Genomic DNA, 27,239 nt, shown 5'->3' on the forward strand with positions numbered 1-27,239 from the left:
TTAAATAAATTTAAATAAATTTAAATAAATTTAAATAAATTTAAATAAATTTAAATAAATTTAAATAAATTTAAATAAATTTAAATAAATTTAAATAAATTTAAATAAATTTAAATAAATTTAAATAAATTTAAATAAATTTAAATAAATTTAAATAAATTTAAATAAATTTAAATAAATTTAAATAAATTTAAATAAATTTAAATAAATTTAAATAAATTTAAATAAATTTAAATAAATTTAAATAAATTTAAATAAATTTAAAGAAATTTAAATAAATTTAAATAAATTTAAATAAATTTAAAGAAATTTAAATAAATTTAAATAAATTTAAAGAAATTTAAATAAATTTAAATAAATTTAAAGAAATTTAAATAAATTTAAATAAATTTAAAGAAATTTAAATAAATTTAAAGAAATTTAAATAAATTTAAATAAATTTAAAGAAATTTAAAGAAATTTAAAGAAATTTAAATAAATTTAAAGAAATTTAAAGAAATTTAAATAAATTTAAATAATTTTAAATAAATTTAAATAAATTTAAATAAATTTAAATAATTTTTAATAAATTTAAGAATAAAAGCTATTTGCTTTAGCTACGCACAAAAGTTTTTTTGAAATGTTTAATGAAATGAAATGTTTACCTTTTTTTTGTCTAATCTTTTATGATTAAATATCGTTTTACAAGATTATATAATCTTCGCAATTTTGGCCAAATATTTTAGCATTTAATAAAGTAATTTTCTGCTGCTCAAAAAACCAACGAAAAAATTGACAAAAACTAACCTCATTATCTTAAACGCAGATAATTAAAAAAACAAAAAACATTTTGTTTATAGCTTGAAAAACAACTAATTGAAAATTACCATAAAAAATAATCGTGAGTTCAAAACTTATGTGCTTATATACTTTGGAAAAACTGAAACTTAAGGCGTCCTAATTTTTACATACAAGTAATTTTTTACGAAACATTTTTGTTGCATTTTTAAACATAAATAAATTTTCATTGCAATTGTGCTTTGAGTTTTTATAATTAACCGGCTTTTTTGCAATTTTCAAAAAAACATTTCATGTACAAGACCTCATTAATGGGATGTACAGTTTCACTCCTATCTAATATGTTTTCACTTTGAAGTGTTTTTTTGAAAAGAAAAAAAGTTTTAATGTAAAATTTTCTCTATCAATATTAAGTATTATTAGTCAAGTATTTGCTGCAAGAGGGTAATTCTTGTCTAATTTTCCTAATTTTGAACGCATTTTTTAATTTTCATAAAACTAGGATAGAAACCAGGGAGAATTATATTATTTCTAAAAAAAGCAATTTCACTCTACCCTAATGCACAGTTTCACATATTTAGTTATGCTAAACAAAATACACATGGAGTTATGTAATGTTTTCAGCTTTTTCTTTTTTATAATAATTTAAAAAAATCCCAGTGGGCACGCGTCGTCCAAGGGACGTTGCCCATTGGGTTGCTTTCATATATATGTATGTTTTAGTCATAAAAAAGAAAAGAGAAGGAAGAGTCATACAAAAAAAGAGAGGGTATAAAACCAAACTCATACAAAAGTCATTCAAAAAGAGAGGGGAGGAAGTTGCATGAAAAGAAAGAGAGAAGGAAAGGTTGTTAAAAAAGGAAGAAGGGTCAAACAAAATGTGAGGTGGTGTGAACCCCATTTCTACTATTACAACCTTTAAAAAAACTCTTAAAACCTGTTTCAATACAAAAAATAAGACATACCTTTTCATTCATTAGGTAAAACATCTCATACGCATTTAATATACAAGCATCTAAAAGCAAAATTTTTATGTTATCTATGATCCTAAATAAGTTTGTTTTATTTATTTCCTTATTTTCACACTCTATTTTTCTATTTAGTTAAAAAGAAATGCTTTCTAATTAAAAACAAGTTTCACCAAATAAATTGGTTGTTAAAAAAAAAAAAAAACTTAAAAGGTGCAATTAAAGAGAAAAACTGGAATTAAAATATAATATATTGCACATTTTGTAATGAAGTCTTTACTCCTCATCTTACAGATAAGCATCTTACAGATATAACTTCATTATGATGTTTAAAATAATTTCAAGTTTTTAAAAACTCATTTTTTAATCCTATTTCTAAAAGATTAAACTGGTAGACTATCAATAAAATGAAATAAAGTAAATTTTTGAATATATTTTAATATGAAGAATTTTATTAAAAAATATATTAAAAAAAACTTGTAAATATACATCCTTAAATTATTTGAGGGAATGACCAAAACTCAAATTTTCGATTATTTTATTATTTTAGTTATTCAAAAATAAAAGTACACGTCTGGTCACGTGAGATGTACACCTAGTATTTCTATTACTCAGCGCTTTTAAACGTAGCAATTACTTAAACATCATTGATCGTCGCTCGTTTATTTTCTCTCCAGTATTAGACTGATAACTTCATAGAAAATTAGTTTACAATATAATATTAACTTTATAAAACTTACAACGGAAATTGGTAAAGTAAAGTAGGTACTTAAAAATACAAATAATAAGAGAAATATATTTTAACGTCTTAAGTCCAAATTGATCGTTTTTTTAAATAACGTGTTTTAAATTGATCGTTATTTTAAAATAACGTGTTTTAAACGTGTTTTAAACGTGTTTTAAATGTGTTTTAAATGATATAATTATGAGTAAACTTTTGGCAAAAAAACTGATTGAATATGTTAGCGACTACTTTGGCGTATCATTACACTTCAATTATTAGTTTAAAAAATTTTTAATATTGACTGCGTATTCTTGTGTTTTAAAAAGATATCTTTTACTATCTTCGACATTCAATCCTAGTAAAATAAAGTCCTTTAAAAAACGTTCTTTACTTTTGCAAATGGAAGGGATATTTTGCAAATAGATCCAGGATATTTTGAGGTTTGGGTTAAATAACTTTCAGATAAGTTTTAAACTCCAAACTTTTGTATGCTTATACTTATGTGATTAGAGGATGTTTTGCCAAAAGTTGCGCAGATTAGAGCCTGGGAACAAAAAGTGCCTTAAAAAGTTTGTATTAGATGTTCAAATGTGAGGAGAATTGATTTTTACTGAAAATAATTACTTTAATAAGAGTGAAACTTGTATATATATTTAAAAATTTTGTCAAAAAATTATCTTGCGTTTAAAAGTTATAACTATTTAAAAGTATACAACCTTTAAAACGAGAAGGCTGTAAATTTAAGTTAGGTATAATTTTTAAACAAAATTTTTATTTCCATAAAATTTTAGAATCTTAAAGATGTTTAGAATATTAGAATTTTTTGAAAAACCCTCACTATTGGGCGGTTGTTGCTATTTTCTTGGGTATTTTTGGTTCCGAGGCTTTAAGATGGTAACCACAAAAAAAATAATTTTTTTTACGAAAAAATCAATTTTTTGATATTTAATTGATATAATGCTTCGATGATCCATTTTAATTATGATAAACTTAGTTTTATCTAACTCATTTTAAAAATTATTGTATTTTGGATAGTTTGTAGGTAAGTATAAAAAAGCGTCATTAGCAACGTCCATAGCAACTGCATTTTTTTTTGTTAAGTCATTTTCAACAACCCTATAAATGCTTCTCTTTTTGATCAACTGCCTAAAAATTTAAACACATTTATATGGTTTATTATGCCAGCTTGGTTTGCAATTGATTACTATAAGTCCTCATATTAAAATATTTTTAGTTTAACAATTACAAGGAGTTTGTACAACTTGTTTGCATTTATAGCGATTCGGACAACAAATTTTATTTACATTTCAACCAAAGATAGTATTTATACATTATACATTTTATAGTAATGGGTAATAAAAAAAATAATGAACGAAAAAGAAACAGAAGATCTAATGGGTTTTCAAAAAATTGTACTGAAAACAAGAGTCAAATACCATTTCAATCAACTTGTGTCAGTTCTAAAAAGCTCAGGTTTAACAATAATACGGACACTGAAAACAACTACTACATTCATTTCAACTTTCAAATTCTTAAAGATATTATTGAGAAATTTTGTATATGTCCAAATTGTGAAAGTAACATGGTAATTAATGATGATTCAGCACTTAGAATGGGGTTTTCACACAAATTAATTATAAGTTGCAATGAATGTAAATATGAGTTCAATAGATACACTTCAAATCAAATTTATAAAAGTAGTTCAAAGCAAGGAAGAATTTTATTTGACGTGAATTTAAAAACAATATTAGCTTTTTGTGAAATAGGTAAAGGGCATGAAGCTATAAAAGATTTCTCTCGTATAATGAGTATGTCATGTATGCAAAAAAATGTGTTTAATAATTTAATGAAAACGTTATCAAAGGCTTACCATTCAGCTGCATTACAGTCTATAAAAAATGCTTATAAAGTAAAAAATATTTCACCAAATAAAACAACTACTGGACAGGCTTTGATTAAAGTTTCTATTGATAAGACGTGGCAAAAACGAGGTCACAGTTCTTTAAATGGAGTAGTAACAGCTATAAGTAAAGGGAGTTGCATTGACTTTGCAGTACTTAGTAAATATTGCAGGGGATGTCAAATATGGAAAAACAAAGTGAATCATCCTATGTATAACTCTTGGAAAGCTAATCACAAATGTCACCTAAATTATTCCAAATCTTCAGGAGCTATGGAAGGTACTGGTGCAGTAGAAATATTTTCTAGATCCGTAAATAACTATGGGGTAATTTATAAGTGCTATTTGGGTGATGGTGATTCTTCATCATTCAATGATGTTGTTAATAGCAAACCATATAGTAAATATGGAGTTGAAGTGCAAAAACTTGAATGTGTTGGGCATATACAAAAGCGTGTGGGAAATCGTTTAAGAGAGCGAAGAAAGCAAAGTATTTGTGAGAAAAAATTAACAGGTGTTGAAAACCTCACCAATAATTCTATAAACACCATTCAAAACTATTTTGGTATGGTGATAAGAGAAATTGCAAACAATAAAAATTTAAACGATGATGAAAAAGTATACCAAATGAAAAAAGGTATAAGAGCTGTTCTAAATCATTGTACTAACTTTTCCAGACAAATTGCGACGACATATACTATGCCCTAGAGGATTAAATAGTTGGTGTATGTGGAAGAACTGTGAAGAAGGAGTTGACATTTACAAGCCTAAAGTAAATATTCCTGTGTGGATTTATGATGTAATAAAAAAAGGTTTTGATGACTTATCTGATGATTTTCTTCTCAAAAAATGCACTCATGGAGAGACACAAAATTGCATTGAAGGACTTAATAACATAATATGGTCTCGATGTCCAAAAAATATTTTGTTACAAGATTTTTGCTTGAAGTGGGTGTTTGTTCTGCAGTTCTTTACTTCAATGATGGTACATATGGTCTTAACAGAGTTTTTAAGTTCCTTAACGTAAAATTTGACTTAAAAAGTTCATTGGCATTTCATCAAAAAGATATGAAGCGTTTAAAAAACATGTTTAAAAAAAAATGATGTCAAAGTTAAAAAAAGGAGAGAAAAGTTAAAAGCATTAAAAAAAGGTTGGATTGATAATAAAGAAGGAACTTCATTACAAAAATTTTATTTATCTGGTGGATTTTAATAGTTTTTTGCTTTTGTATTTTATTTTTTTCTCAGAATTGCATTTTAACGATACTTAACTTGACTTGCAACATGATATCTTAAGATTGGGTCATGCAATTTACTTCAAATGTTCAGGAGTTGTTTAAAATACTTAGATGAAGGGAATGAATATTAAAATTTTTGAAATATACATTTATTTTTTGCTTTTTTAGTGTTTTAACATAGCTCTACCCCCTGAAAATATTGCAAAAACCACAAAATATCAAATAAAAAAGCTAAAAATAGTTTGTTTTCATGGATTTTAATTCATTCGCTTTATTTCATGGGTTGACAGAAAATTGCAAAGTTTTAAAGTTCAAAAATTACTATAACTTGAAAAATCGTGTTGCAAGTGTAGGTATTAAATGCTTCATTTTTACGTGATTTTGACAATTTTCTGCCTTTTTATGAAAAATCTATGTGTTTAGCAATATTTACGTTGCAAAAAATATATACATTAATTTGAATCAAATAGCGGTTTTCAAAATTTAATTACAGTTATTAAATTTTTTTTTTTTTGTGGTTATCCACCTTAAACAGAGTCATTTTTTCGAAAACACCTTGATTTAAGTATGAACATACAAAAGGTTGGGGCTTAAAACCTACTTAACCTAGTTCTTAACTCAAATATAAAAAATCCTGTATCCGCCACCGAACAGTCACATATAACACTGGGTGAAATATAACTTTTTAGAGTGAAATAGTTTCCATAGCAACCACTTTATGAGCAAATGAAATTGTTTAATTAAAAAATAATCAATATAGCAGGGGTTTAGGAGAAAACTTAAAATTCAAATTTTCTTCCTTTTTAAATTAGATTTTTGGACAAATTCTTTCGCATTTTAGAACACTGCGTCAGTTTAAGCAGAAGAAAAATCAACAAGTAAAAATTACTAAAAAGTATCTTACATATGACAAAAGAAGCAGAACCGGCTTAATTTTATAATAATTTTTCCATCGGCTTTTTTGATGCTTGAAATTAGTAACTCAAACTTTTAACATGTGCTAGTTTATGAAAAAACAGTACTTAGCCAAAAAAATACTGTCATGGGAGCTTGAGTGCAACAACTACAAAAAAACTTGACTCGACCCTTCTATCCCCCATCCTCTCGTACCTATTTTTTTATGAGAGGTCTTTAAATTACTAATTATTTTACTTTTACTATTCTAAACTTTTTTTCATTGAAAGATTTTATATTAAATTTAAATCTTGTATTATTTCTGTGTTTAAAAAGTTATGTTTATTCGAACCCTTTAAAATGTGAGTATAAGAACTTGAAAAAGTGAGCTCAGAACAGCCTCCTGACAGTTTTTATTAATTACAAAACAAAGAAATAAATAAAATTATAAATAAAAACATTTACTACGTATTCACATTGCTATTTTTTTATTAAAACTGTCATATTACACTGTCAATTAATTCTGCCTTATAAATTAAGTGATATGTGCCATTATTTAAATATGAAAACTCATAAACAATATCATCAAAGCCAATGATCCATTTTTATTATATCAATGTGCCAGATTTATTTAAAAAATGCAAAATGTCATCGAAATGACATATGTCATTTCGATGATATATATATATATATATATATATATATATATATATATATATATATATATATATATATATATATATATATATATATATATATATATATATGTGTGTGTGTGTGTGTGTGTGTGCAGAAGTGATTTTACGGGGGTTGGGAAATGGTCTTGGCACCCTTTCCTCCCCCAAAGAAGGTGATTTTCAAGTTATATTCGGTTTTTGTACGATTTGCGCGGTACTACCAGGGACGTGGTGGGAATCGAACTTGAAACCTCTCATTTATGAAGCGAGCGCTCTACCACTACACCACTACCGCATATTATTGTTGTTTACAAACTACCAAAATAAGTAATTGAGCACATGCTTTAAAAATTGTCCTTAAGCACTTTAGCGTTATTACTTGTAACGCATAAAAAATAAAATGAGTTAGTTTGCAAAAACGCCACAACTGACACCCATGAACAGGTCTACAAAAGAAATTAAACAAAATTATCTTCGTTTACAATCTGTTTTATTATTATTATTATCATTATTATTATTATAAATTTGCCGTTTAAAATAATCACAACGTATTTGTAAAATATACATATGGCGGGGGCAAGAAGAAGACAAAATAGTCTTATCGCCAAGCTCCCAATAATCCGTAAATAATATAGCCATAAAATCTTGTCATTAAATATGTTATCAAATATAAAAATGAAAAAAAAAATTTTTTTTTTTTTTTTTTCTATTTAAACAAACATAATAAATTCTAAAATTCAATTTCAAATATAATTGAACACAAAGCAATAATAAAAAATAAACAAAAAAAAAATATTCAAAACTATATATAACAGTTTTTAATTATTGCTATTAAGAATTCCTAATTAGGAATTATGATGAAAAGAATTGAAAATTTTACGGAAAAATTTTTAGTTTTTCATAATAAGAAAATAATAAATAAGTTTTTAAAGAACTAAATTTTTAAACCTTTGCAAATAAAATGAAAATATGCTATACAATATTTTAAAGGCCAACAATTAAATGTAGCTCTAGAAGAAATCCTTCATGTTTTGATTAATTAAAATTATTTCTTTTAATTTTGATTTTAAAATATTAATGTTTGCAAGCGTTTTGATGTCATTTCTAATTACTATACTCCATAGTTTGGGGCCTCTAGCTGTGATAGAAAACTTAGTGACTTCAAAGTTAGTTTAGCTTGAATATAATTATTTTTTGCATGTCTAGTAAGATATTTGTGCTATTTTTTTTTAAATAGCGTTTTAAAAATATTTGGCATCGTATAGTTATTGATTTTATACATAAAAATTAAATGATGATATATATTTATTTGGTAAACATTAAAAATTTTTAGATTAATAAATAGTTGTTGTGAATGAGAGATGGTCTGCATCGGATATTATTCTTATGACATGTTTTTGTTTGTTAAATAGTTTGTTTAGTTTTTTGTATTAGTGTTGCACTAAGCAATGTTAGCATAATTGAGATAACAATGAATAAAAGAGAAGTAGATATATTTTAAGCAAATTTGATATAGATAAGGTTTTACCTTATCTATATCAAATTTGCTTAAAATATAACGTATGCCAATATTTTTAGAAATTTTATTTTCGATTAACCTTATGTGACTTATCCATGTGACATTTTCGTCAAGAAGAACACTTAGAAACTTCATTGAGTGTTCTCTTTTTATAAATTGATTCCAAATGCTATTATTTGGGAGCTTTAGAGGAATTATGTCTTTTGATAAAGGCGATGAAAAAAATATACTTAGTTTTGGTTAAGTTTAATGACAATTTATTTGTATTAAACCATTTAGTTACTTTTAACAATTCTTTGTTGACTGTTTTAAATAGAGTTTTTATTTTACTATGGGAATAAAAAACATTGGTAACGTCAGCAAACAAAATAGAGTCTTAAATATTCGAAGCTTTGCTTAAGTCGTCAATGTATATTAAAAACAAAAGCGGTCCTAAAATGGATCCTTGAGGAACCCCACAAGTGATTGTCTTATTTTCAGTTTTACCACCATCATAAAAAACATATTGCTTTCTATTAGACAAGTAGTTTTTAAACTAAACTATATTTGCATTCTTAACTCCGTAATTTACAAGTTTTTTAATAAAATATGGTGGTCAACAGTGTCAAAGGCTTTGCTAAGGTCTATAAAAATACCTAATGTATACTCTTTTTTATCAAAGGCTTGAAATATATCATGAACAAGTTTAAAAATAGCATGATCAGTTGAATGACCTTTTTTGAACCCAAATTGTTTGTTGTATAAAATATTGTTTTCTAAATATTTAGTTTCTAGAAAAGAGAATAGCCTATTATACATTACTCGTTCCAGTATTTTAGAGAAGCAAGGGAAAATGGAAATAGGTCTATAATTAGAGACAACAGAAGAATCACCCAATTTGGTCAAGTTAAACGTTTGATAAATGAGGTTAGATTTTACATTGAAACAATGTAATTATCCTCAAATGTTTTATTGATTATCGTTATATAACAAATGTCCTGCCATGTTATATAACATAAAATAAGAGTTTTGTAACTACCAGTTCATAAATTTACAAAAAAATTATTTGTGCTTTATTATTACTAAAAATTATATATCATGTTTATTACTACTAAAAATTATATACCATGTTTATTATTACTAAAAATCATGTTTCAAAGCATAAATAGAGAATATAACTAGAATTTTATGTTCTGGTGATCTTTGGCTGATGGCGCACACACAACAATGATATCAGCATACAGAAGGTGGTTAATGACGGAAGGACCAAAAAAGCTACACACCCTGTCCAATTCACAATTAACCTTATCTAAAAGTACCAAAAAAATTCTTCTATGGAAGCATTATATAGACCTTCTGAGTACATTTAGAGGTATTTTTAAAATCTTTTAACTTTATCCAAACCAGATTTTTGCATTTTAAGAGGTGGATTTGGGATTTTTGGTGTTCCAGATGATTGACTTCCAAGAATAGAATAAACTCAAAATTTTTATATCTTTATGATGGTATCAAATAAGTACTGTTTACAAAATATTACGGCATCTGAGCTTGGGGGGAATATTACCCTAATAAATTTTTCCTCCAGACTCTCGTCAATGGAAATATTATTTTTGTAAAAAAAAGATACTTTATTTTATAGTAGACCAAAGCTCTTTTATGAATTTCAAATTTCATCTACAAAACTCTTATCTTTAAGAAACGGTGACCACGCAAAATTTACAACCCCCTCAAATTGAGGGTTTTTTAATTCATTACATAGTCGATTCATTACATGGTCGTTACTCCAATAAGCGAAGAAAAAAATTGAAAAAACCTAAACTTTTTAAAATACTTTTTGATTTACTTTAGGACAGCACAGTTTTTTTTAAATATTTTTTTAGATGGGGTTAAAGAAGGCAAATACATTGGGGTAATTTTGTAAAAGTGGCGTAAAATTGTAAAAATGGTGTAAAATTTTGCTGCCAAATATTATTTTCTTAAACTTTAAAAATTAACATTAGTATATTCGTTTACTGTTGTAATTTGAGTATTATTAATTATAATATTTCTTAAGTGAAAATAAAACAATTGACATCAGATTACGGTAATTACAAAAAAGTTTGGAAGATCTGATTATTTTTTAATTTATTCCATTAACTAATTTTGTTTAAATGATATCACACTTGAGCTTTTATTTTTACGTTTGAGGTTCAAAACCATAAACCAAAACCATAAATAACTTTTTAATTAACCTCAAACGTAATAATAAAAGTAAACAAGGGGCATCAGATTGTGGTAGTTAAAGAATAATTTGTAAAACCTGATCTTTTTTTAATTAAACCCTTAAACCAATATGATTTAAATAATCAGTAATTGTGGTAGTTGGATTAATATTAAATGTGAATCAAAAACATTCAAAAAAAATGTTTTATCGCTAGAAAATAGTCAGCTTTAAAATTAAAAAGTATTTTTAAGAAATCAATTAGAATGTTAAATAAAGCAAAAAGTCACAAAGATTGTAGCAGTTTTGTATGTTTATTATGCATAAGAAAAGGTAACAGATATTTAAATGACCTTATTAATGCAAGAATTCAAAAAGTTGTAAAAAGTGATATAAACCATGCAGATGAATGAATTCCACGTGATATTTGCAACTCATGTCAAATTATTTTACATAAAAAAGAAGCTGGTGATATTACATGTTCATCACCGCCTCTCTACACTTTCTCTACGATAGTTATCAAGTCTTTGACACAAACTTCTAATGCACGTGGTTGTCTTATTTGCCAAATTGTAAAGGTTAAACTTAATGAAAAGCATCCATTATGACCAAAGACATATAATATAAACCCTTAAGATAGCACATTTTCCAAGCATAAAACCTTTTCAAATTTTTCCTTTCTGTTAACAGAAAAAAGATGTACGCATTTTTTTTCAATTATAGCTTAAGGTTCCAATCACTCCTGCTCAATCGCAACAAGACGTCAAAACTTAAGGAAGATCAAGTTGGAGCCGAGCAATTTGCATCTGCTGTGATAAAAGCAGAAGATTTTCCTCCTAGAGAAAAAGTTTTGCTTAGCCAAGCAAAAGGAGGAAGATTATTTCCAGGTAGTTATACATCCTTTTATAATTCAAAATATTTAAAGTTCAACAATATTTAGCAGTGAGAATAGTTGTTAACATTTATACTTATTATTACTATTATTTTATATACATGTTTTTAATTATTTTGAGATCTTATTATGTTTTTTTAGTCCCACAATATGCACTAAAACCAAAAAGGCCATATGCATATTGCATAAATGTTATTAAACGTGCAATTAAACACTAAACTATCCAACGCGGAAAATAGAAAACTCGCTTTAACTATCAACCAAGCAACAGAAACTGGACTGGTTGAAAAAGGTTTTAAGGAAAATTTAATACTGCCGGAAAAACATTGCAAGATTTCTTACAGCATTCAGTTGTCAATTTTGCAACTACAAAGGGAAAAACATAAGAACAAAAACATGTTCACTGAAAAAATTCGGACAATTTAACTAACAAGGTGCTGTTGGACAGAAATTACAGCTACTACCATTTTGTCAAACTTGGAATTGATGGTGGAGGATCATTTTTGAAAATGAGTTGAGCTTTTATTAAAATAACTAACAAGAGTAACGAAACAAGTTGTCTCACAGTTTGTTCTCATCAAATAAAACGCCCCATGCTAACAGATTCAATATCTCGAGATACAGGTGTTAAGCGTCAGTTCATTGCTGCTATTGTTGAAAATCATTGTTGAAACATACAAGAATGTCAAAGCGTTGATGAGTATTATTTAATTGAATGACATGGGATTTTACATTTCATGTGATTTAAAAATGCCGAATATCATTTGTTAAATTCAATTCCATTCAAGCAAACATCCTTGCAGCTGGTGCAATGTCAATTCCGACAATCTATCAAAATGTGGATCTCTAATATCTTTTGGCACATTGAAGGAAAGATATGCTGAGTTTGTTGCTAATGGCTCAGGTTTCTCAGTAATCCATTTGCCTTTGATCAATATGGACAACTCAGTGCTCATTTAAGATGTTATTCTGCTAATGGAACTCCATCTTCTTCTTAGAGTTGTTAATTATCTTTTGAAAAATCTTTCAGAACCGTGACCTTGAGCCAAAGAACCAGCTGAGTTGCACATTCAGTTTCAGCCGTACCATGGCGGACACTTCAAAGGCAATGAACTTTGCTATAAGCTTTTAAAAAACATTGATGTCTTTCAAAGAATGGCTGAAAAAGCCTGTGCTTATGAAACCTTTGGTTTCTATTGAAACTTTGGTTTTATTGAAGACATTTAAAAAGTTGTTTTTTCATGTTTTGGAACAACGCTAAAGGAAAGCTTTTGGACTGAAATTCAGAAATTCAAAACATCCAGAATATGGAAAACATCTTTTTAAATGTGTTGTTGACTATAACACCAAGCATTTGTAACATAGAAAATCAAAGTATTGTATAAAAGTATATGCTATAATTAAAAAATAAAATAGTTAACTTAAATCTGTATAAAATATTACTTATTTCTTGCCTCTAGTATTCCACAGCTATCTCTTGCTATGCTACGCTATTATATCTATATAATATGCGCAAAAATATACATAATGAGTTTATTTTTGGCTACATTTTATGAATTTAAGATAATATAATACCAAAAGTTTTTAGCTTTTTCAATTAAAATGCAAATATTTGCAAGAAAGAAGAACTAGAAGGTAGAAAAATTATTATAGATAGTAAATTATATTCAAGAAGGTAGAAAAATTATTATAAGTAGACATCTTTAGAGAACTTATTTCGACGTTTTAAGTACTTAAGATGTTTTGAAATGTTTCAATTTCGAACAAGTTAAGTTTGGGTTTTAAACATTAAGGTAAAGGTTAAATCTTATTTTTTCTAACGTTTAAGAAAATAACATTTTGCAGCATTTTACTTTTACGCCATTTTTACAATTTATGTCATTTTTACAAAATTACCCCAATATATTTGCCTTCTTTAATCCCATCTAAAAATATATTTAAAAAAAAAATTGTACTATCCTAAAGTAAATCAAAAATCATTAAAAAAGTTTAGGTTTTTACCTTCTTACTAACCTTTTTTTTCCTTATTTCTAACTTTTTTTCTTCGTATTTTGGAGTAACAATTATGTAATGGATCGAACCATGTAACGACAGTGTAACGAATTGAATAATGAATCAATTTGAGGGGTTATAAATTTTGCGTGGTCACCGTTTCTTAACACCAAGAGTTTAGTTGATGAAATTTAAAATTTATAAAAGAGCTTTGATCTACTATAAAAAAAAGTTTTTTTTTTTTACAAAATAAATATTTCCTTTGACGGGGGTCAAGAGAAAAATTTATCGGGGTAATTTTTCCCCCAAGTTAAGATTACCGTAATTTTTTGTAAACAGCCCTCATTTGATATTATCATAAAGATATAAAAACTTTGAGTTTATACCATGCTTGGAAGTCAATGGTTTGGAACACCAAAAATCAAAAACCCATCAGTTAAAATGCAAAAATCTGGCTTTGATAAAATCGGAAGATTATGTCCAAGCCAGATTTTTGCACCTCTAAATGTACTCATAAGGTCTATATAATGCTTCCATAAAAGAATTTTTTTGGTACTTTCAGATAAGGTTGATTGTGAATTGGGCAGGGTGTGGCAACCTTTGAAAATTACATTGAACAAAAGCTCTTTAAAATAAAGTTTATTAACATTACACCTCCTTAACATACTCCATTACTAACAGTAAATGCTTTGTATAAAATTCTGTTCATAAAACTTGACCAGCCTTAAGACGATAAACAAACGTAATATAAGTTATACTATTGATGATTTATGAAAGTTTCCTATATAGAGTGTTGAAAAATTCTAATTAAGATCTTACTAATGTTAATAAATGTTAGATTTATATTTATAACCATGTTCAAAATGTTTTTCAAAATGTGAACAAACGTTAGAATTTCAAAATGTGAACAAACGTTAGCATTAGACATCATAACAGTGAAAAGAAAAAATAAGAGAAAAAGTAAGAAAAAATATGAAAGGATAAATTTTTGTTTAAATTTAAATTGATTAGGTGTCCTAAAGAAACTTTGATTGGACAGCAGAATCAGAGGCGTGCCTATTCTTATCTTTAGCTGCAAGAGAATTAACAGCGAACGCTGCACAATTAGGCATCTACCCATAGCAAAAAATGAAGGAAATGCATAATAAAAAAATATTAAAATAATTTGTGCATAAAGATAATGCTTCAATTTAATTCCGTTGATCTGTTTTACCTTAGGTCATTGATTTATATTTAATATTTACATTCAATGGTTGAGCTTTATCAAGATTTAATCGTATGAAAAAGAGTGTTTATCAAATGAAAAAGTTGAAATTTATTTTTTTTCTAACTGTACTCATTAAAAAACGTTTTTCATTAAAAGCAATCAAAACACTTTCCATCATTTTTCAAATAATAATGACAAATGAATTTAAAGTTAACGTAACTTACGACTTTCAATTATTTTTGTACTAGTTATATTTGTGCTTTTATTAAAACCTTACAATAAAAAAATTTAAAAAAGGTTAAAATTTTATGTTAAATACTAAACAATGAGTAAAGTTTGAAAAAAAAAAGTTTAAACAAGAGTAAAATTTATCGTTTCGAAAATACTGTGTTAATTCGGTAAAAATAGTTAATTTTGGTTTTTGGTTGCGGTTAACCGCGGTTAAAAACGCCGCTTCGATTACAATCATTCATAAAAGGTTTTTAAGTTTTTTAATTTAAAAAAATACAAATTTCGAGTATTACTTAAACTTATTGGATTAAAGTCAAAATAGGTTAAAACATTTCTTAAATTAGCGCTGAAGCCTTGCTCTGAACAATCCCAACACTGGATTCACAATAATCGCACCGTTAATTTATCTTTGTCATTTAGCTAAATTGATTCTGATATAAGTTGAACTGATATTGATAAAAATTATGTTCGCGTGTATTAAGAACTTGAGTTTGTCTTGATAAAGTTACACATCTTTTACACTAAAAATGTTCTTATCATTATAAGTGCATTGAACTTATTATTGTGTATAACAGCTAGCAAAGTACCTGTTACATACATAAACGTTAGTTTATGTATGTAACAGGTACTTTGCTAGCTGTTATACACAATAATAAATTGTGTGTAAAAAAAAAACGTTTTTATTTAGATTTTCATTTATCTGCAAATGCCAGTGATATAATAAGCACTTTTTACGTATCACTTAATAAGTATGCCGTGATTGAAAAGTTGGTTTTAGAGTCATATAAGGATTCGCCACCACCACATCATTTGATTTCTAAAACCAACCCGGATTGGGTGGATAGTAAAGTGGGTAGTGGGTGGCAAAAAAGCAATACTTTAATATATACTTTAATAACAACACTTTTTTACAGCCAAAAAATAAATAAATAATAAAAGACAACCAGATTTTTTTCTCACTTTTAAAAAAATAATTAATCATGATTGAATTTCATTTTTTGTCACAGAAATTAAAATGCCACCCTTAAAACGCTTTTTAAAAAAGTTATTTAGGTCATCCATCCAAGAAGTTCTAAGGGTCTTATCACAGAGCTCTGTGGAATTGCAATTAACCGGGAAGTTCACGCCTCTTTCCTTACATATATGTTGCATATTTAGCCAGTGTCGAATTTGAACCTCGGAACTCCAGTTCTGAAGCTAGAACTCTAATCACTACACCACGGCTGCACCTTGAGTTTAGTCACTAATGTTTACTAATTTTTGGTAGAGTAAACTAGTTTCAATAAATCTAAATCAATATTTTTAAGATGTTATTGTTCAACTGTATTGCCATTATTGAATGTTTGAAAACGGTTTGATTTATAGGGTAGGGTGGGGCAAGATGACCCGTGGGGCAAGAAGTCTTTTTGCTTATGTGAGAGTATCATAGGACGGTAATGTTTTATCCCTCTATAATACTATTCATAAAGTTAAAAAAAAATCGTGGAATAAAAAATGTTTTTAATATTGCTGGTAGGTGAGGTTTAAATCGGTTTATTACTTTTTGGAGTATTTTGTTAGTAAGTTGCTTCTAATTTTGAATGTTTATTGGATTGGCAATACTTATGCGATTAAGGTAAGAAATGTGTTGTTTTATAGAGAATTTATCCCAAAATAATATATAGTCAAGAAATTTTATAACTTAGCAATAAAATTAATTTTATTTGTATTAAACTTGCACTCACTACAGATGAGGCAAGATGTCCTCGGTTACGTGGGGTAAGATGCCCTCAAAGGGCTTCTTGCGTTGTGGTTTTACGGAACTTCTACCATTTTTAAAGTGTGTTTAGAACATAAAAACGTTTACTAATTTAGTTATTGACAATGTTTATATGTTGGTTTATATGTTGATAACTATTATACATATTTATAAATAGCTTTTTAAAATAATTTTATATATTAAGTAAATGTTATAATGTATATGCTAAGTAAAATGAAGCTGTATCACATGCTATTGCTGCAATTCAATACATATTTGTAAAACTTTTACAAATATGCATTGCATTCAGCTGAATGAAGTTGTATTAATACAACTTCATATATTATTACATGCGCATAATACAATTTTTAATAAAAGGAGCTGTGTTTAGCATGCAACATCATATTAATAATTGCAACATCGTGTTATTGTTAATAATCTTGAGTAATTTTGTATGTACATGTAACTTTAGTAAGTTCTTATTTAACTCAAAGAGAGTTAATTTATAGATGTTATGTAATGTATAAAATAATAATGTATTGAATAATTATATAATAGTGTGTATGTGTTGGTATGTTTATATAATTAAAATTTTGAGGTTTAAATATTTTTTTAGATACATATTTAAATATTACAAATAATGGTGAGAAATTATGTGCGAAAAACACAGAGAGGTGCAACAAATGATAGAATAAAGTCAGAATTAGATGTAATAAAGATGGGCTGCAGTCTAAAAAATGTTGCATCAGAATTTAGTATTAATAAAAAAACATTACAACGTCATCGAGATGGAAAAGTAAAAGTAGCTGGTGGTTTGTCTCTGGGTGGAAAATTTCCTGTTTTTGATAAAGAATTTGAATTAAAGATTGTTACACAAGTTCAAATTATAAAAACAGCATTATTTGGCTTGACAACAATAGATGTGCGTCGCCTAGCATATGATTTTGCTAAGCAAATGGGAATCGATAATCCTTTTAATAAAGAGTCAAAAATGGCAGGAGTGGATTGGCTGCGAGGATTCATGCCTCGCAATCCACAACTTTCTATTCGAACTCCACAAACCACCAGTATAAGCAGAGCCATTGACTTCAATAAACCAAAAGTAAATCAGTTTTTTTCAGTATACAAGTCATTATTTGAGAAACATAAGTTTTCAGCCAAACAGCTCTGGAATATGGATGAAACTGGAATCACAATGTCCATAAGCCAGGAAAAATAATTGCAACGAAAGGCAAACGACAAGTTTCGAAAATAATTAGTGGAGAAAGAGGTGCTACTGTGACAGTTGTGTGTGCAATGAGTGCAAGTGGCACTTATGTCCCACCCTTATTTATATTTCCCCGTAAGCGAATGACTGATAGGCTGGCTGTTGGTGCACCTTCAGGCTCAATTGTTAGAGTTAGCTCCAGTGGATGAACTGATTCATCTTTATTCATTTAATGGTTAACACATTTTGTTGCTGTGACTCATGCATCTAAAACTAATGAGCAATTAATTGTACTTGATGGTCATCACATTCACAAAACACTTGAGGCCATTAACTTTTGTTGTGACAATGGGATCCATCTCATAACTCTTCCACCTCATTGTACACACAAGATGCAACCTTTAGATCGTACATTTTTTAAACCATTGAAAGTTGGCTACAATACAGCAGCAAGCAACTGGATGTTATCACATTAGGGGCATAGAATTTCATTTTTTGACATGACAGGTATTTTTGCAACTGCCTACAACTTTACTGCAAACGTTGACAAAGCAATCAATGATTTTAGATGCTCTGGTTTGTACCCAATAAATGACCTTATTTTTAATGATGAAGCCTTTGAAGCAGCTTTGCTCACTAATGAAGCTGAGATATTGAAAATCTGTCAGCAATCTAGTGAATTGCCTAATTTGTCTCTTGTTGCACCTATACAGTTGGCAAATGTCATGAGCACAACAACTACTGCTGCAAAATTGAAGGCTGTTGATGATGCAGTTTTGCCAATTGTTGATGAGTATCTTGGCCATAATTCTCCCTTAAATATTTTGGAAAAGATTTCTCTACGTCCCAAAATTCCTGTTTTAAGACAACGAAAGAGAAAGACAGAGTCAGCTGAAAACCTTACTTCTTCACCTTTCAAGAAGCGACTAGAAGAGCATGAAAACAATGTAAAAAAAAAGCAACAAGCAGTCATATTGCGTAAAGAAAAAGCTGCACTTAATAAGGTGATCAAGCAAAAAATGAAATCAATAAATTTGAAGACAAAAAAGGTGAAAAAGCCTGAAAAGCAGAAAGACCTAATGGCATAAAGAAACAAATGAAAAAGAAGAAAGATATGGTTTCTGCCTCTGAAATTTTTATCACTGATACAACTCTATGCACCATATGCTCTTGTCCATACAATGTGCCACCATTTGATGATTGGACACAATGTAGTAAATGTACATCTTGGTACCACTTTTCATGTGGTCCAGATGATTCAGACTTATGCTACTACTGTGAATCATAATCATGTATATGTTATTTGAACATTTATGTTAGTGATATAAATTAAAAAAAGTTATTTATCTTCAAGACAATTGCATAGAATAATTGCAGTGTTTATATTTCATTTATTTTAATAAAATGTAAAGAGTTTTAATAAAGAACTATTAATAGCTTTTATTTTAACTGATAGTTATTTTTAACAACTGTTTAAAAGGTTTGGGGCAAGATGCACTCTTTGGAGCATCTTGCCCCACGGCTGGGGCAAGATGTCTCCTTGCACAATTATTAGTTTTTTTAATTTTAAAGTTTATCACCAGTAATAAAGTAGTTATTTTATTATACCAATGTCTTCTCTTATAAATAGACTTTGATATTAAAAAGAAAAATTACAAGAAAATGTAAAAGTATTTGTTATATACGCTAAAGTTTGTTAAGGGGGCATCTTGCCCCACCCTACCCTATCTCTATTCAGGGGTGGCGCCAGCATTTTTTGGGCTTCGAGATATCTAACTTCCAGAAATGAAGCAGACTCCAAACATTTATATGTTTATACTTATGTCAAATAAGGATGTCTTGCAAAATATTGCAATGATTGGAGCCTTGGAACAAAAAACCCCAAAATTTTAGCCCCTCCTGCCCCAACGCTGAGAAACTATACTATGAAACTTAAAATTTCTTGATGAATATAAGTCTGGTTAAAACTAGTACAAAAAATATTTCATCAACTTGTTGCTCTCACGTTTGAGGCAGGAGGGGGGCCTAAATTTTGGGACTTTTTTTGTTCCCAGGCTTCAATCATCGCAATTTTTTTTCAACAATCCTTATTTGCAATAAGTATAAACATATAAATGTTTGGAGTTTGCTCCATGTCTGAAAGTTAGATATCTCGAAGACCAAAAAATGCTGGCGCCACCCCTGTCTCTATTTATCTACATTTGTAACTTAGAAAATACTACTAACAATTTTAATTGTCTAATCGAGTCTTTATAGTATGAGTTGTCGTCAACAAGTTGTTAATATAGTTAGCAATCCAAATATTCAAATCGCTGCCTTTATCATAACGAATGTAACAGGCTTTTAACTACCAAATTTTCTACCGGGTGTTTTAATTATAAATTTTTTATTGTTTGCAAGAAGTTTAAACCCAGTTATTTAGATAACAGTATATTTTCATTTTTTTAGTATTTCGTCATAAATATTAGTTATATTTAATTGCTGATCGGTTTTAATTAACAGACTATTCAAAGCTTTTTTTTCTTCTCATTTTCAAATAAATTTATTTTATATGCATTCTTATATGTTAACCATCTAAACCATGAAAGGTTTTCATATTGTCACAATTTGACACAGTTTTATAACAAACATTGTTTTTATTTCCGATTTATTTGTTTATATGCATAACATATAAATCTAAAAGCGGATCAAGAAATTTTTTTTAACGTTGAAGATAAATTCATACACTTGATAAAACTGATGTCAAAATAATCACAGTATTCAAAAGTTGGGAAAAAAATTTCCAAACATCTGTTTACCACGAAACCTAGGGGCGAATGCAGCATTTCTTTATATTTGAGGTAACTTTCAGTCATGAGCGAACTCCAAACATTTATATGTTTATACTTATGTCAAATAATGATGCTTTGCAAAAAATTACGACGATTGTAGCTTGGGAACAAAACTGCCCTAACGTGAGACCAACAAGTTGATAAAATATTTTTTTACTATTCTCTACTAAATTTATATTCATCGATAAATGTTAAGTTTCATTTTATAATCTCTTAGCGTTTAAAAATTACGACTATATAAAGTTTGAATCTCTTTTTGAGGGGGTTACAAATTTTATGTCTCAAACATCAAAATATGCTGCATCTATATGATGATAATAATAATTTTGGCGCTAATTTAAATTAAATACATTACTTTCATGAAAGTACTACCCACTGTTTTAGAACGATCATAGCAAGGAGTTTTAAAACAACTTTTTTAAAGAATTGTTGCAATACAACTTTTATTATTTATTAAACCTCGTTGGGTTACAGTATTTCTGACGGCTAAGTAGACGGCTGACGGCTAAGTAGAACTTTAAATTATTAAAATAATTGAACAAACAAAAAAACCGCAGCCCTTTCATGTTCCACTATATCAAAAAATAAGTTGATTGGTAAATTTGTTCCACTGCCTTATACACAGCACCGAATGTACACTATCTTGTAGTGTACACTGTATGAATGTACACTGGCTTTTAGTGGTTGACTCATTAATCATTAACGAAATCTGACTTTTTGATTTTATGACTTTTGTAATCATTTCCTCATTTTGTTACCTATAGGATTGTCCATAAATTACGCAATGCTAAACTGAAACAATACACAAAAAAAGATCGAAAGTACTCCCTCGCAGAGTTTTAAATTAAATTTAAAATATGTTATAGCCCATGAAAAATCTTACTTTTATACTTTAAATAAATTTAGCGTTGGATGATCCCTTCATGAAAGACAATATTTATGCATTCGTTTGTAAAATGAAAAATACAACCCTTTTTAGCTCTGTTAGTTTCTTGTAAATCATTTTCCATTTTAAAGTTATTAAAAGACTTATTTTCGTTTGCAACTTTTTACGCAGTTTGAAAAACATTTGTTGTAAAAACTTTCTCACTTTAAAGCGTTTTAAAAAACCGAATGATATTTTAAATGCAAGCTATGGCAGAGTATATGGCACCATGATATGGGGCACCACAAATTATTGTAATTGTAGAGGCATCTTAAGAGTTGTGACAACCACTTTCATATAGTGAAATAATTATTACTAGAGCTATGTTTTTGAAAAATTTTTTATCATTTGACATCATTAGGCCAGCAAGGGGTTGAATCGTGTCTATCGGTAAAATTTTTTGTAAACTAAAATCCATAAGCGTTTACTTAATTAAATAAAATCATTGAAAAAACAAGTGATACTAAAAATAAAGCGATTGTTTTATATTAGCAAGTATGGGATAATTTGATAAAGCATTTGTGGGAACCCTAAAACTGTAGAAAAGTGCTCCATTGTGTCATAAACAATTCCAAGAATCATTTCTTTTAATATTTAACGTCGATTTTAAAAAGATTTATATAAATATAATATAAGAATTTCCAATATCGATACAAATAAGCCATTATTTGTTCACGCTTAAGAATAACACTTAAAACGATATATTATCTGGTCTTTTGAAATGTGATTTGGACCATTATATGCATTATTTGGGTTATAATTATTAATTTGTTGAATTTATTTTTTTATTTTATTTTTTTTTTTAACTTCGCTTGCATTAAAATGTCCCAGTACAATTATATATGCCGTATATATGGTGTTACAATTAAAAAAAGTCCCAATATCAGCATAATTAAAATAAGAAAAACACTTATATATATACATATATAAATATAAGCATATATACACTTATAAATGTATAGATGCCCACATACATAAACTGCTAACAATTAAACATTAGCTAGGATCTGAAAGAAGATCACAAGATCTTGTCGTCAGAACCTTATAAAATACAAGTAAGCAAAATAAAGATAAATATAACATACTAAAAAATAAAGTAAAAACTAATATAAAAAATTAATAAAATCTAAGTTGAATTACAATTTTCAAAATATGAGAAGTAGGGGAGAGTGGGGCACCATGACACACTTTTGGTTTTTTCTTCGTAACAATATTTTTAATAAGCCTTTTTTTCCGGCGATTGGTTTAATTTGTAGAATAAATTTATACCCACAAAATGAATTCTATAAATTATCATAATACAACACGTTGAACTTGTGAGACTAGTTAAAGTAAGGTACCCCACCCATGGGGTACCTTGAAACAATTTTCTAATTTTACGTTAACTAGTCTCACAAGCACTCTTCTTATTATTATGTCTCTTCAGGGGTTCCTCAAGGTTCAATCCTTGTCCCTATACTCTTTTTAATTTACATTAATGATCTTACAGATATTCTCACATCTAAGGTGGCATTGTTCTCTATGATACTACAGTTTATTCTTCATGATAAGAAGCCAACGCCCTCAGATTGCTTGGAGGGGGCATTTGAGTTGAGAAAAGGATCTCACTTCTGCTACAGCATGGAGCTCACAGTGGCTGGTGAACTTTAACTCATATAAAAATCCATTTTTTTCAGCCAATCGTTATTGCAATAAGTTAGATCTTCATATATTTATGAACGGTTTACTTGATGAGTCATCTACCTTTCATCTTCTAGGATTAACTCTTACTCCCGATCTTTGTTGGAAACCGTTTATCAAATCCGTTGCAAAATTAGCATCTGCTAACGTTGCATCTCTTTATCAAGCTCGACACTTTCTTACTCCGGATTTTATTCTCCATCTCTATGAATCTCAAATCCGGTCTTGTATAAAATACTGTTGCCATATCCGGGGCGGATCTTCTAACCATGTTGGTTGTCTTTCTCTTTTCTACAAATACTATAATGGGCACTGCTCTAAAGAGCTAGCGTCTTTTGTGTCATCTCCTAAAATTCATTCGCGTGTTACTTGTCATTTAATTAAGTCTCATCCTTTTTCTGTGACTGTTTCTAAGTGCTCCAAAAACTCTTATTTGTCTAGTTTTTTTCCTCGAACATCATTCGTTTGGAATTAGCTTCCTTCATCTTTCTTTCCTAATTCATATAATTTGCAATCTTTAAAGTTGTCTGTCAATCGTTATCTTGCTCTACAATCTTCATCTTTTCTCCTCCTGTAACTTCCAACTCTAATTAGTGGTTGCTTGCAGCCTTGTTGGAAGCGAAGATGTTTTAAAAAAAAAACTCTACATAGCAAATACAATTATCCATAGGTTCGACAAAATCATTAAAGGAAGCCGCCGTATTTTAAATCTTATTTAATGAGGAAAGACCTATCCTAATAAAAAATTTATTAAATTCATGGGATATGGCTCTTGGGTCATATAAACTTATGTTATCGACTTTAATCATATGCGGCAGAAAACCGAAGCATGATTTTTGTTCTTCAGTAGTTTCTTTCGTAACTTGCCATGTGCGTTTGAAGTGGTTTTTACATTTATTAATTAGTTCTGAGGAGTAATTTTTTTAGGTCTTTACGTATTTTTTCAAATAGATATTTGTAGTTGTTATATATTTTTTTGCTAACAGGTGTTTTTGTTTTTAGATATTTAATATATAACTTCTGTTTTGACGATTTTTTTAATCTCTTCGTAATCCAGGAACTTTTTGAGCTCTTGCTTATTTTTATTATATTTCAACAATTGGAAAATAGGCATCGTAAACAAAAAACAGTATTTTATAAAATGTTTTGTAGATGTTATTTGTATCGTCATTAAAATCGATACGATTCCCAATGGAGTAAAGATAAATAGTTCAATATTTTTTTGTTTAAAAATACGTATTTTTACAACTATTGGGGTGATAATATTTTTTTCTAAATTTGAGTTTAAAATCAGGAGTATAAGAAAATGATCGGATATATCAGTTTTTATGATATCTTTTTGAATGTCTTTATTAAAAATGTCTGTCGTGATGATATTATCTATTAGTATAACCGAGTTTATTGTTACCTTAGTGGGGCGATTAATTTAGGGTATAGATCCTGTTTCAAAAATTGTGTCATAAAAGTTTTTGTCTTTATGGTCATCGTTGTAAAACAATTCATATTAATTTCCCCAATTACAAAACTTTTTTTTTTCTGCGTCACTTGTTTCACGATATGTTGTAAAAACATGCTTAGGTTTTCGCTCGCGCCGTCAGGTGGTCGATAACGGCAGCAGATTTTCAAGTAAAAATCAAGCATAAATCTTTATGGGTTAGTGTAAGTTAGACCCTAATTGGTCCTTAAAACAAAAGTTGTTTTAAGGACCAATTAGGGCGGTCCTTTAAACAACAATTTTTTATTCAAACAATAAAAAATAGTAATCAAAGATTTTTTTTTTGTTTTGCAGTTTATTTTTGTTTTTGTATTTAAAACGCCTATAACAGAAAGTTCATTTATGATGTAATAAAAACTATTGTCGCAAATATAGAATTTTAAAAAGAAAATAGTGTTTTTAAATCAGTTAATGTTTTCCTTAATCGCTTTTACGACCCAGATTTGGATTTTTTAAATAGAAACAATTTCAAATACGATATTTTTTGAAATAAAATTTTAATATTTAAAAATGAAATGAAATAGTAAGGATTATATATATATATATATTTATATAAATTATAAATTATGTTAGTGTATTCTTTAAATAGAGTGCTCAATGTTCTAAAAGAACAGAGCAATAATAAATTAGTAAAAACACTTATCTAATTTTTGATCAAAAATTAGATAAGTGTTTTCACTAATTTATATATATATATATATATATATATATATATATATATATATATATATATATATATATATATATATATATATTGAATAGAAAATATTATGTAAAGGAACGACAGGTAATTTGGGCACGTAAATAATTTCGCACCCTTTCAAAAGACAACTATTTATTTGATGGATATTTAAGTTAAATTTGGGTATTGTATCAAGATAAACAATTTTCTTTATAGTTTAGGTTTAAACTTCTTTTTTTTTTTAAATTATCGGCACGTTATTTATGATTATTTAAAATTTAATTTAAATTTTTTTTTTAATTAAAAAACCCTCCTTAATTTTATTTTCCACATTTATGACTCTTAACACTTAGTTTAGATTAAAAAAAAATTGTTATAAGACGAATACTCTTGAATAAAAAAGTTTTAATTAATAGACACGACATAAAACCTGGCGATCTCATTGGCCACAGGTAGGGTAAATAACTTTGTCTCATTAATTTTTAGTAAAAAGTGTCATTTATTTTATTTAAAATATAAACTGAATAAAATGTGAGTAGCAATATTATTAAACTCTAAATATGTTATAAATTATAGAAGTTTTATCAAGGACTGATCTGAGGAAGATAATTTTGAATGATAAACCATTTTTATTTTTGGCAGTGCCAAATTGTATATATATATATATATATATATATATATATATATATATATATATTTATATCTATGTGTGTGTGTGTGTGTGTGTGTGTGTGTGTGTGTGTGTGTGTGTGTGTGTGTGTGTGTGTGTGTGTGTGTGTGTGTGTGTGTGTGTGTGTGTGTGTGTGTGTGTGTGTGTGTGCGTGCGTATGAATAAAGAAAATACCTTTATATTATCATGTATAATATTGTATACCTAAAAAAGTGCTCAATAGATAAACTAGAGCTACATAGTATATATGTTACTGTTACCCGCAGTACTAGGAATTAGCTAAATGCTAATGTTTATAATATAGTTTAATATTGCAACTCTGAGTCTCATGTGATACTACAATCATCAGGCAAGTAGTAAAAGTTTAATTTTGCTACGATTTGTTTATTGGACGTTACGGTTTATATTTGTATTTTAAATCGTTACGGGACGGAAATTGTTTAGTGGTTAGGTTAATAATATTATTAATTTGTTTTTAGTTAGCTAAAAGTTGTGAAATAGTAATACGTTTTAATGTTGTTTAAGATATTCGCTTATGTGATAATATGCATTATTACTATGTTAGAAGTAATTCTGTGAAAATTGGCAAAACGTTTCAATTACACAAAAACTCAACAGCATAATGAAAATTTACTCGCACGCGTAGAATCAAAAAGTACAATCGGTGAACCTTTCATAAAAAAAAACTCAAACGTAAAAAAATTGAAAAAGCTGAGTTGAAGAAATTGAGAAAAACTGAGAAAAACACAACTCTTAAACCTTAAGCATTGATTTTCCACCAGAAAATCAACAAAGCTCTAAATCTTAGTTGAT

At 27.8% G+C, this 27,239-nt stretch overlaps 1 protein-coding gene across 2 annotated transcripts in view; it reads right to left on the reverse strand.

Moving 5' to 3' along the window:
- The window catches only part of LOC100213070 (kinesin-related protein 10), a 66,926-nt gene that overhangs the window by 38,226 nt on the left and 1,461 nt on the right, over positions 1–27,239 (reverse strand). For both annotated transcript variants that reach the window (XM_065799911.1, XM_065799910.1), the window contains exon 2: positions 1,743–1,792. In XM_065799911.1, coding sequence (XP_065655983.1) covers positions 1,743–1,792 — 50 coding nt within the window. The remainder of the gene's footprint in view (positions 1–1,742; positions 1,793–27,239) is intronic.

This window comes from Hydra vulgaris, chromosome 06, assembly GCF_038396675.1.
Source record: "Hydra vulgaris chromosome 06, alternate assembly HydraT2T_AEP".
In the NCBI taxonomy this organism is placed as follows: Eukaryota; Metazoa; Cnidaria; class Hydrozoa; order Anthoathecata; family Hydridae; genus Hydra; species Hydra vulgaris.